This window comes from Rana temporaria, chromosome 9 (assembly GCF_905171775.1).
Source record: "Rana temporaria chromosome 9, aRanTem1.1, whole genome shotgun sequence".
Classification (NCBI taxonomy): domain Eukaryota; kingdom Metazoa; phylum Chordata; class Amphibia; order Anura; family Ranidae; genus Rana; species Rana temporaria.
In genome coordinates, this window is record NC_053497.1 from 145,759,416 (window position 1) to 145,772,745 (window position 13,330).

General features: G+C 46.9%; 1 protein-coding gene across 1 annotated transcript; it reads right to left on the minus strand.

Moving 5' to 3' along the window:
- Nucleotides 1-1,974: 1,974 nt before the first annotated feature.
- On the minus strand, nt 1,975-12,886 carry CDK9 (cyclin dependent kinase 9). The gene is made up of 7 exons (XM_040324761.1): nt 12,497-12,886; nt 10,888-10,969; nt 8,319-8,409; nt 6,528-6,694; nt 5,427-5,598; nt 3,321-3,469; nt 1,975-2,631 (listed from the first exon to the last, which is right to left on the minus strand). The coding sequence occupies exons 1-7, from the start codon at nt 12,586-12,588 to the stop codon at nt 2,269-2,271; spliced, it is 1,116 nt and encodes a 371-aa protein (XP_040180695.1). The 5' UTR covers nt 12,589-12,886; the 3' UTR covers nt 1,975-2,268.
- Nucleotides 12,887-13,330: the final 444 nt, after the last annotated feature.

Below are 13,330 nucleotides of genomic sequence, written 5' to 3' on the forward strand. Positions count from 1 at the left end.
CTGTGCCAGTACAACCAATACCTGGCCGTCTGCACCAGGACAACCTGCACCAAAACAACAACACTGTGCATCTGGTAATTGGCACCATTACAACCAATTATGAGGCGTGCCTGGCCACCTGCACCAGATCAATCAATAACACTGCATCTTGTCATTAGCACCATAACAACCAATAACACTGTGCGCCTGGCTGCCTGCACCAGAACAACCAATAACAGGTCGGCCCTTGTCACCTGCACCAGAACCAAAAACACTGTGCGTCTGGTCACCTGCATCCTAGAAACAAATGGTTAGAAACCCTATAACCGACACACCCCCTTCCCTCAAGCACTCACTGAATAGGGGCGTTGGCAATTAAGCTCTGCCTCAGCTCAAATGTTAGCAATTCAAACAAATCGGGCTTGTATCCAGGGAGGAGCAGAGAAGCTGGAAATCAAAGAACAAAGAAGGAATTTTCTTCAGGTTTCAATACTGGTTCCATTGGAAAAGCTAGTACAGAGATTTGGACATAAATGTATATGGACCTGCATTTCATGTTTGTAATGCTTATGAGAGTTCTTTAAAGTGACAAGTGGCAAGAGAGGGTGGCTACATTCCTAAATACAGTGAGACCAAGAACACATGTAGTCATCTCAGGAAGTCAGATCACAGCAGAAAAAAAATAAAAAATAAAAGAATTGGAGGAGACAGAGCAAAATAAAGGAGGACTTTGAGTTAAGAATATACACTGAAATAGTTTGTGTGTGATCCAAAAACAAACATTAAGGCTTCACCTATACACAGCCTATTTTGACCGCCGGCTGCAGAAAAAGCAGCGGTCAAAACATTCCTATCCTGAATGTGATTCCTCCGTGTGCAGGAGCGGGAGGTTGAAGCTCCCCTAACAGCCTATCTTTGCATGGACACATAGGGGGTTATTTACGAAAGGCAAATCCACTTTGCACTGAAAGTGCAAACTGTACTTGAAATTGCACTGAAAGTGCACTTGGATGTGCAGTCGCTGTAAATCTGAGGGGTAGATCTGAAATGAGGGGAAGCTCTACTGATTTTATCATCCAACCATGTGCAAGCTAAAATGCTGTTTTTTATTTGTCCCCCTCAGATCTACAGCGACTGCACTTCCAGTGCACTTTGATTTGCCTTGAGTAAATAACCCCCATAGGCTTTTATGGAGTCAACTTTAGGAGCTGCTAGTGTACATGAAGCCTTTTACTCACCTAGATGGCCGGAGCATTGATCCAAACTTTATCTGTCCCCTCTACATTGAGAATTGAGCGATCAAAGACCGCTGATCACTCAGTTCTCGGGGTCCACTCTGAGCAGAGAGATGGTAGCTGTCAGTCACCAGTTCTCTGCTCTGCCTCTTCAGCGCTGGGCTGTGGAGGGGGTGGTAGTGCCTGGGGTCAGGTTCTTGGCGGCATGCTGAGCCAGCTCCTGGTCAGATCCCAACATTATTGTTGGGATCCCTGCAGAGTTTGGGCTGGCTCAGTGATGTCAGCCGACTGCAGACTTTTCAGCTAAATCTGTGTCACAGGAGTGCAGAACTAAGTGCACTCCTCTGACCCAAAATATCTTTGGCCCTACTTCTCTTTAAACCAGAGTTTAGGCTCAGTTCACACCTATGTGGGTGGCCTGCGGGTGTAGGAATCGCAGCGATTCCTGAATCTGCAAGCACCCACAGTAAAAACATGCTGCTGCGAGAAAACTTGCGGAAGAAGAATAAAAAAAAAATAAAGAAAAACAAACACAGGAGAATCATATGTTTTCAATATAAAAAAAATATATTTATCAGGAAAATTATAAAACGTTTCAGAGAGAGAGAGGGGTGTCGGTTCTCAGTGAAGATGATCCCGTAAAATAGATGGTTTAATACCCCTGGAGACATGGTGTCTAAGCAAAGGGCTGCAATTCCCCAAAAAATAAAAAGGCAAATGGTCTTCCAATTTGGAGGCTTGTATCCCGCGGAGGAGGCGCTTTTTTTTTTAATCCTGGGTACATAGCTGCAATTCCAGGACAAGACAGGTTTTCTACAATAAATAAAATGCCTACATTCTCTGAAGAACATGTGTGTATAGCACATTACATGTAAGTACCAGTTTCTAAATTCAAACCTGGAGATCTTCATCTTCTTTCAAGCAACATGCTCGGATCTTGGCAAAGTGAGTACATCCAGTGACCAGCCTGTAAAATTTCGGATCTGGTTTTGTCGAAGACTTGGCATTAATTTGACTTTTGACCGTTGGGGCACAAGTACTGAGCACTGTGGCCTTAGAAGACTCGATCAAATTCAGACTGATTAGTTGCAGGGTTCCTGCCCTGATTGGCTGGTGCCTGAGGCATGTGACCTCCCCGTCGCCTGGGAGGAGCGAGGTATTCAAACATGGACTGGTTGTGAGTTGAAAGCATGTTCTTAAGGTCAGAAGGCATTGGGTCAGACCAGAAGAAGTCATGGTTAAGGGCATCGTCACTGTCAATTCTCTGTGCTGGATCCAGGACAAGGAGCTTGTCGATAAGATCAAGGGCGTAGGCATCCTTCACATAAGCCTTCAGTCTTTCTTTAACCTTCCTTTTCTGGCCTTTGGGCAGTTCCAGTTTCTGATAAAGTTCATACTTGTCCACATTGGGCCACACCTAACAATGTAAAGGAAATATTAGGAAGGCTTTTATGCACAAGCTATGGAAATGGGACAGCACATTCAGGAGCAAAAATGATAGATTCTCATTCATCACATCAATACCAATCATTGCTTTACAATTGCTAAACTTCAGGCAGACACTAAGGGTACCTTTAAAAAAAATGCAGCAGCATGCTCTTGTGACCGTTTGCATAAAATAAAATAAAAAATAAAATAAAACACAGCACATTTATAAAGTAGAGCGCTGGTTGAGTCCTACCGCTTTTAAAAGTGAATATTAACACGGGAGGGGGCTCCGTTCCAAACACAGATCTCTCTGCTCCACTCTGCAAAGAGAACTCAGTGGGACATTGCAGGCGGCACATGAATGGGCCACAAAAACAGAGGCCACCATGTAAATTAACCTTACAGAGTACAGTAGATAAAAATATCTGCTCTCCACAACATCCCAGCCTCTAATTCCAACCATTTTGAAGTCGCTGACCCAAGCCCCCCCCCCCTTGGGTCAGATTTGATCCAGGGCCCTGTTCTGATTGTGTGCACTATTCCATGGGCCTTTCCCTAATCTGAATGACCTGGAGCTGTGGATCACAAGTTATGCCTCCAATGATATTATTTACTCAGTTTCTACTGAATAGCAATTTCTTTCAATAAATTTGGTCACCAAGTAGCCAATGTACTTACCTCAGGGGTGATGGAACCACACAGCTGACTGATCAGAGTTAGCTGGTGCTGTTCAGTGTTCCCTTGCATGATGGGACTCCGGGTCCACATTTCGGCCATTATACATCCACCGCCCCATAAGTCTATCGGAGGACCGTAATCACGCTCTCCTAAAAATACCAAACCGATGTTAGAATTTACAGTCACAATTCGAACAACAAAATGTGTGAATTTTATGCAAAAAGGTTTAACAGGAAATGTCAGATCTCAATAAATAATTTTACCCATGGGCATGTCTACAGTGGAACTCCAGCACTGGTATACCTCAAAGGGCACCAAATACTTTCCACCACCATCTAGGTTTTCAGTATATATTACATCCAATGATTCTACCAATTGGGAGGGGATCACATTAAAAAATGATGGAGGCTTTAAATGCCGAGACCCTGGGTTTCTGGTTGGGGTGCTTTTGATGTCCTTTTTAACTTCTCTCTCCTCTACTAAATCTTCTTTCCTTCCATTTATCTAGGCTCTTCCATAGAGATGTTTTTTCCTCATGAACTCCTTTGTTTTTTGCAAAGTGAACTCCATATACTGGCATCTTATCCACTAGCACCCATTTCCTTGGTATAGGTGCATGCACTTTATTTCCTTTTATCCACATTGTTCTTCTCTTGTAGTATGATTAATGTATTCTTTGACATGCTAAATGTTGTTACTTGCTATTTGATGTACGACTGGCTATGACTTGTAAGTTATCAATATCAAGCTTCTATCTGTACTGTACATGATTGTGGTCGCACATTGTATTCTTTAAAACTTTTCAATAAAAATTTATAGAAAGAAAAAAAAAAATGGAGGCATGCCCACGCTTCTATCTGATATCTGAATGCTTTCATGGGTCATTGACTGGGCTGTCAGTGGTAAAGCGCCACTTTGCAGGCGCATCAGCGGCGCTGCCCATCGATTTCAATGGGCAAGGGTGTTTTAGGAGCGATGTAGACACCACTCCTAAAGCGCCTCAAAGAAGTTGCTTGCAGGACTTTGACGTCCCACCAGCGCAGTGCCCCAGTGTGAAAGCACTCGAGCTTTCACAGTGGGATTGCAAATGAGGCTTTTTTCAGGCGCCATTTTTAACGCCTGAAAAACGCTTCCAGTGTGAAAGATTTAATTTGCACCCTTTCCCATGACCTAAATTAAAGCGGGGGTTCACCCTTAGAGGGCACTTTTTAGCCCTAGATTCCTGCTCGTTTTGTCTAGGGGAATCGGCTATTTGTTTTAAAATATGAGCAGTACTTACCAGTTTACGAGATGCATCCTCTCCGTCGCTTCCGGGTATGGGCTTCGGGAATGGGCGTTCCTTCTTGATTGACAGTCTTCCGAGAGGCTTCCGACGGTCGCATCCATCGCGTCACGATTTTCCGAAAGAAGCCGAACGTCGGTGTGCAGGCGCAGTATAGAGCCGCACCAACGTTCGGCTTCTTTCGGCTACTAGTGACGCGATGGATGCGACCGTCGGAAGCCTCTCGGAAGACTGTCAATCAAGAAGGAACGCCCGCTCCCGAAGACCCATACCCGGAAGCGACGGAAGAAGATGCATCTCGTAAACAGTTAAGTACGGATCATATTTTAATACAAATAGCCGATTCCCCTAGACCGAACGAGCAGGAAGCTAAAGGGAAAAAAAAAAAAAAAAAATGAATTGGTTGAACTACCGCTTTAACTCACTGTTCCATTCAACAGATTCACGTTTACCTCAATCTGTAGGATGCAGTTCAGCCGTTTTACACCTTTGTGCAAAAATTTTTCACTGTCCTGTCAGTCAGTGCCTGCATATTACAGCTCCAAAGACCCTACAGAAGTCTATGGGGCACTAATGCACAGTCATGCCCAGGACAGTAAAAACATACACCGACGAATGTAAACAAAAGAACTGCAGCCATTGGATCCAGGCATTGGGTGCATCTGTGAAGGTGGAGGGCGAGTTAGGTTAGGTCAGGTTAGGTTAGGGGCAAAAGCAATAAATGCACTGCGTTTTAAAGTAAACTTATCTTTCAATACAAAACAAATCACTGACAATCACAAAGCAGTGACAAAAATGTATTTAATCCTAACCAACAACCTTACCTAGAAGTAGTTCAGGGGGGCGGTACCAGAGTGTGACCACACGATTGGTGTATCTGTTTGGCTGGCTGTTTTTGGCAAGACTGAAGGCCCGAGCCAATCCAAAATCAGCCAATTTTAAAACTCCATCTCTAGTGATCAGCACATTTGCTGCCTTCATGTCTCTGTGCAAGATCTTATGGGACAAAAAATAAATAAAAATTATCAGCAAATGCAAAACCTAGAACACAAAGGGGGTGCTTTATAAAAACTGGAGCCAACATTAAGCAACTATCAGAGATCCCTACATCATTAGAAATATACAATTTCACACAGGTTTACATTTATGTTCCCCTTCAAAGAAAAATCGTAAAGGGATTATATAAACGGAAACACAAGTTTACCTCCATGCTGCAGCATTGGCCTGCTACTGCAGCTGTTCCCTGCAGACTTCACATGACCACTGATCGCTCAGTTCTCGGTTATCCTGGAGCAGAGAGTGGTGACTGATGCTCTGCCCCTCCAGTGCTCACTAGAGCGCAGAGCAAGGAGGGAGTGGGAGCGGCTGGGTCAGGCTCTCAGTGGCATTCCAATAGCCCGAGACAGCTGCCAGTCAGGCATCTGGGTGGACCCTAAAAGTATTGTCAGGATCCCTGCAGAGCCTGAACTGGCTCTGTCACACCAGCCACACAGTGGGCTTTGCCTGCTGTCGGTCGAATCTGGGTCACAGGAGTGCAGAAATAAAACACACTCCTGTGACCCAGAAGAGTAGTATTACCAAAAATGCTTGGGCCATACTCATCTTTTATCTTAAAAGGGGTTGTAAACCCTTGTGTTTTTCCCCCTTAATGCATCCTATGAGTAAGGGGCCTGTATTGATGAGCCGGTCTTGTGTCACTGACATCAGTTTCAGATGCTTTTGGGACCATTCAGAGCTTACTGACAGGTACATCTGACCTCCTTCAGGCAGGATTTGCATCCTCAGACTTGTATGGGAATATAAAAATCATCTGACACAAACAAAAGCCTACTGACACAAGCCCTAGAAACATTTCTGTTTTAGGATGAGTTGTAAAAAAGAATCGACAAAAAAAAAAAGATATCATGACAGGAGCATTAGCTTACCTTATTCCTGTGGATGTAGTAGAGACCATTGAGGAGCATTTGCATGACCTTCTTTATCTCAGAAAGAGTGAACTTGACATGCGTATTGCTAAGAAGTCCAGCTAGATCATGTTCACAGAAGTCAAATACCAGGAAGATGCTTCCTTTGCAGCGGTTGTACTGATTTGCTGTGAAAGAAATGACATGTGGAAAAAAGTTAGTGATCAAAGCATATATAAAAGGATGTAAATAGTGCAAAATATATAAAGAGTCGTGCCCGTCAAGGACTTGGTATATTTCCATCACCAGGGTTCCTAAGTCCCACCGGGACTGTGCTGGGCAAGAACGTTTGTCTCCGGAATCTCTAAGAAATATAAAAGGCCTATAAAGATGACAACACCACTGAGTGAAACTGACAAGTATACCATAAGGTATACCTGTCATGGAAGCTGACATCAGATCTTCTCCTGACAATCCTATCTGCCTGGTTGTTATGATAGCTCATTGTTCCAGGCTAGTGACAACATACATCTACAACCCAAGAGACAATTTAATATTTTACAGTTTACCGGTACTTATATGTGGAGGCTGGACACATTTCCTGGCTCCTCTTCCCTGATCCTGACAGTAACACACTTCCTTTCCAAAGGTGACAACGCTCGCTCAATTTACTGTATCTATGGAGGAGCAGTGTTGTCACCATAGGACAGGAAATCTTTTGAGTACAAAACACCTCCCCTTCTCATTGGTTCCATATAGGGGGGGGGGGGGGGTGCTCTGTAGTCCAGAGAAAGCGGAGAACACTGATAATCAGTGTGGGCAGAGTAAACAGACAGTTGCCTGCACACAAGATTTCAGGCAGGATCAACAGGTATTTTTTCTAACTTAACAGACATACCGAAATGCTTTTGACTGCATCTCCAATGAAAGATTTCTCACTTTCCGCCCTGATCACAGAAGATCACCAAGACAGGAGGAGAGGACACCCCCCCCCCTTATAAAGAGACAATTTAAACTCTAAAGGCTCTAACAAGTTCCTACTATACATAAAACTAAAAAAAAATAAAAAAAAATGGTTGGAGTGCCACTTTAAAAAAAATGACAGCCACATATGAATAGAGATGGAAAGTATTTTTTTTAAGGTGAATTCCAAACTAGTGCTTCATCTAAATGTGTGCATGCATATTTGTATAATCTCTGAAGAATCAAACAATTCAGTGAACCTAGGTATACAGACTACATGTACTGTATAACTGTGCACAGATCAGAAAAATATACCTGTATAGTCAGGGCATCTACATAACTAGTGTATAAAGAGATGTTAGGTTATGATAAAAGGAACCAAGAAAGCCCTCTACTAGACCCGACATGATCTGCATATAATCACTTCTATTGTAAAATCTTATCTATAGGTGATTGAGGCAACGCCTGCAGATAACGTGTTCTAGGAAAGGATGCCATACACAGCTCAAATATTGGCAGATTCATGTTGAACTGGGCAAAATTCAAACCATGGGTGCCCCCTGTCAACGCCACTTGGCTCTACAAAAGTCATCTAAACAATCAATTTTCATCAAAGAAGCCAGATGGAAAATTGTTGGACCAACAGTGCCTGCATCCAATCAGAAGCCGGCACTCTCTGGGTATTCTGATAGCAGCTGGAGCCAAAAGTCAGAATACAACAGTCACAGTGGGAGATTGATCCCTCCTTTGGCGTGAATGGAGGAACCTGTAGGATTCCTCCATATAAGTGTACAGGTAACAATTCTGAACACCAGTCTGAATAAAGTCAAAATACTCAACATGCTGTACCTTTGGTTCTACAAATCTCAATCAGATTTACGACATTTTCATGTTTCAGCAGCTGAAGAATTTTTATCTCACGTAGAGCCGTGATTGGGAACTAAAGAGAGGGAGAAACAAAAGAATTAAAGCATATATTGGAAAAACATATGCAGTACATCTTTGCAATACATGGACATTTTACAATGCGTTATCTCTCTGAAGACCCTGCAAGTACTGTACACAAAAGCACTTGCTGATCTGCCAGAAATACGCTCAGCACTGAACTCCCTGCTGTAGGCCGACAACACACAAGACTTTGTGGAGTGAAATTTGCAAGTAGTGGTCTCAGCTCTGCCTGTCCTTTGCCAACCTACTGAATCTCCCCCCACATAAGAATTGTTCAGTAGCCCAAGATAAGAACTGGGAGGGCGTAGGCTGCTTGTGATCACACTAGAAGTTTGAACAGGACAGCTCTGAATGTCTGGCATGATCAACCGTTTTTTTTTACTTACTGAACACTTAAAGTGGGGGTTCACCCTAAAATATCTATAGACTGTTATATCCAGCATACTGCTGACATCAACAGTATGCTGGATTATTTTTTATTTATTTTTTCGGGCTGTACTTCTGTTTTTTCGTCGTTTTCACCCAGCTTCCGGGTTCTCGCTCCCCTGGGGAGTAGGCGTTTCTAAGACGAAGAGGAGACGATTGACGTGCGGGTAAAGCGCGTCATTGCCTTCCAAAAATATCCAAAGGGGGACTCTGCACTTTACCGCGCCTGCGCAGTCAGCTCTACACGGCAGGCGCAGGCGCCGTATAGCGCTGTAAAGAGCCGAGTCCCCGTCGGATATTTTCGGAAGGCGATGACGCGCTTGACCCGCACGTCAATCGTCTCCTGGGAGGATCAACACTTACTCCCAGGAGACATTGCGCAGAGCTCCCCGTCGGGGAAAAGGAGCGACACACCCACTCCCTGCAAGGAAGATGACCCGGAAGTGCGGCTGAAGACAGGTAAGTGTACACATTAAAAAAAAAAAAAAAGACAACGCTACAAGCCTTTATTAAGGCTACAGATAGGTTAGCGAAAAAAGTTAATTTTGAGGGTGAACCCCCGCTTTAAAGCAGTGCTCCACCAAAAGGGGAAGCTCTGCTTGTTTTGACAGGTACGTGCTCCCCCTTCTGGCAGAGCTGGCTGCAGCAAACTCAGGCATATGTTTGCCCTCCTCCTTCGCCCCATTGCTGGGCTAGTGCAGGGTGCTTCACGCATGCGTAGTAGGGTACCGGCTGTGAAAATTGGCTCGGGTGAAGACGCCGCTGAATTTGTGGAAGTGTCCAAATATTAAAAGTCAGCAGCTACACAGTATTTGTAGCTCCTGACTTAAATTTTTTCTGAAGGAGCCTGAAGTTCCAAAAAAAAAAAAAAATCCTAGAATAAGAGAAGATACTTCTAACACCAAAAGGTCCAGTGCTTAAAGGGGTTGTAAAGGTACAATTTGTTTTCCTGATACATCGCGTCACGATTTTCCGAAAGTAGCCGAACGTCGGTGCGCAGGCGCCGCATAGAGCCGCACCGACGCTCGGCTTCTTTTGGCTACTCGTGACGCGATGTATGCGACCGTCGGAAGCCTGTCAATCAAATATGAACGCCCAGTCCCGAAGACCATACCCGGAAGTGGCGGAGAAGATCTCTCTCTAAAACGGTAAGTACGGCTTCGATTTTAAAAAAACTACCCGATTCCCCTTGACAAAATGAGCCTCAATCTAATGCTAAAAAAAAAAAAAAAATTTGGGTGAACTCCCGCTTTAAGCACTGGACCTTTTGGTGTTATAAGTATCTTGGGAGTCATGCGATTGGCCTGAAGATAGCTGTAATAAGGTATTTAGAAGCTTTTTTTTAATAAAACACTTACCCTGTGTGTTATGCTTAGAAATAATAGAGGGGCTGCAGGTGACAATTTGTAATACTTTATTTTATGCCAATAGCAGCAGGAGAGGGAGGAGGGGGGGCGGAGACAAAGACACAGAGCCCACAGGCAAGAAGGGAGGGCATGAGTGGGACAGAGTAGAGCTGCCGATGACAGGGGGACATAAACTGACCACAGTAATGAGGGTTCAGCAGCCATAATTATCGTGGTCAGGACACAGGAACAGGCAGGTTTTTTACTGCTTAGAAAGGCAGATTGGACAGCACAAGCGCTGTGCTGTTTAATCTGCTATAAGGGAACAGGATTTTTAGGGTTACAAACACTTTAAACTCAGTGCGATTTATTTTAATTCAGTGTCCTCAAAAAAATGCATTGTGTTGTCTTGCTGGATAAATTCTCCACCTATAAACACATGATAATGCTCTTAGTGGTATTAGGCGCTGTACCTTTTGTGCAAGAATTGCATTTAGTCACGCTTATATGAGTGTAGGTAGGTACCTGCAGCTGGGGGTTAGCACATTATAAATATTTTGAAGCAACCCACAAGTTTTATTGCATTGAAGAGAATGGTTGGGGCTGACATACAGTTAAACTGTCACATAGTATGTTGTATACACTAATGTACAGTATGATTTATGTGACGATAGTGCGGAGGCGGTGGCAGTACTTACTCCTTCTTTCTCATTTTCCATCAATACTTTTTTCAAAGCCACCTTCTTGCCCGTCTGGCGGTGCTTGGCTTTAAACACTTCGCTGTAAAGAAAAACAAGATGGAGGTTAATAACCTGGAAATCATCATGGTTAGGAAGATGCAGCTGCATATAAAGAAGGTACTGGAAGCGTTTCTATCATGGACACCGGGAAATTGAGACAATAAGAGGCTTTATGAAACAAACACATGTCACCTGCAATCAATGTGGCCTGCTAGGAAAACAAAAGATCCCTCCATGATGCCAAGGTTAAAGGCGGGCAAGCATTCATGGACATCAGTTTACTGAATAGGATAAAACATAAACATAAATATAGGGTGCTGGACATCCTCCAGTGAGGAAATTAGACCTTCGTCCCTGGCCCCCCCCCCCACCCTCCGTTCACCATCCCCGTCCCCCCACACTAAGTGTGAGCTCTGGCGTGTTCGCATAGAACACGTGCGGAGCACACCAGGAAGTGTGCACGGCACTGCGCTAATCACAGCCAGGGAGACATTTCACGATCCCTGCAGCCGAACATCGGGACAATGTCTCCTTGGCTGTGATTAGCGCAGTGCCGTGCACACTTCCTGGCGGGCTCCGCACGTGTTCTATGCGAACAAGCCAGAGCTCATCCTTACCCCACACCCTCCGACCTATGTCCCTGGCCCCCCCCCACACCCTCATCCCTGGCTCCCCCCACACCCTCCGACCTATGTCCCTGGCCCCCCACACCCTCCGACCTCCATCCCCGCCACCCCACGTCCCTGGCCCCCCTCCGACCTCCATCCCCGGCCCCCCACACCCTCCGACCTCCATATCCCTGGCCCCCCTCCAACCCCCCACACCCTCCGTCCCCGGCCAACCCCCCCCCCCACACACCCTCCGTCCCAGGCCTCCGTCACCCTCAGTCCCTGGCCCCCCCACACCCTCCGACCCCGGCCCCCCCCCATACCCTCCGACCCCGGCCTCCGTCACCCTCCGACCTCCGTCCCCGGCCACCCCCACACCCTCCGACCCCGGCCCCCCCCATACCCTCCGACCTCCGTCCCCGGCCACCCCCACACCCTCCGACCCTGGCCCCCCCACACCCTCCGACCCTGGCCCCCCCACACCCTCCGACCCTGGCCCCCCCACACCCTCTATCCCCCCCATACCCTCCGTCCCCGGCCACCCCACACCCTCCGACCCCGGCCACCCCCCCCACACCCTCCGTCCCCGGCCCCCCCACACCCTCCGACCCTGGCCCCCCCACACCCTCTATCCCCCCCATACCCTCCGCCCCCGGCCACCCCACACCCTCCGACCCCGGCCACCCCCCCCACACCCTCCGTCCCCGGCCTCCGTCACCCTCCGACCTCCGTCACCCTTCGTCCCTGGCCCCCCCACACCCTCTGACCCTGGCCACCCCCCCCCCCACACCCTCCGTCCCCGGCCTCCGACCTCCGTCCCCGGCCACCCCCACACCCTCCGTCCCCCTCCGACCTCTGTCACCCTTCGGCCACCCCCCGGTCTCCGTCCCCGGCCACCCCACACCCTCTGGTCCCCCAGCCTGGATCTAAACTCCATTACCCCCCCAATCATCTCTTACCCGAAGGTTCCCTGCCCGATCTTGGCCAGCCGCTCATACTTGGACACCTCGTCGCAGTACGGGAACTCCATGGTGTCGTAGTTCTTGGCCATGGTGCTGACCACCGTGGAGGGAGCAGCGGGCTCGGAGCGGGAATCCAGGCCTAAGCCGCCACCGCCGACCCTCGCCTTGGAGTCCAGCCCTCCTCCTCTGTAGTCACCGTACTAAGAGACTGGAAGTTCCTCACCGCCGATCTCTCCGCTTTTCTCCAGCCGCACAAAACTTCCCAGTCCTGGTATCCAATGTGCACCTCTAGCTCTCTCTCTCTATCAGCTTCCGCAACCGGCCCGGAAGTCAGCGTTCCACTTCCGGTGCGCGCTCACAAACACAAACCTTTTGTGATGTGCGCGCTCCCGATCCTGGCTTCCTGCACGTGAAATGGCCCAGTGTCCCCGGAAGTATGGGAGCTGAGAGCATGGGAACCAGGCAACCACAATGTCCTCACATCCGGGCCACTGAACGTACTGACATTCCTCTCATACATGTAATGAATTAGTGTAGACAGACACAACATCGTACCTGATTTGTTGGTAACATGTGAAATATGAGGAGAAATAGATACCAAACTACAGAACCCAAATATCTCGATGGGAGATGCTTTAAAAGCTTTTCCATGTTATCAGTTTATTAAATGTGAGTTCTGGTGCTAGAATTATCGCTCTGACGTTCCCGTGACGTGTGATGTAATCACAGGCCCGGATTCTTAGAGGAGATACGACGGCGTATGTCCAGATACTCCGTCGTATCTCTGCGTCCGGCCGGTCGTATCTATGCGCCTGATTCTTAGAATCAGTT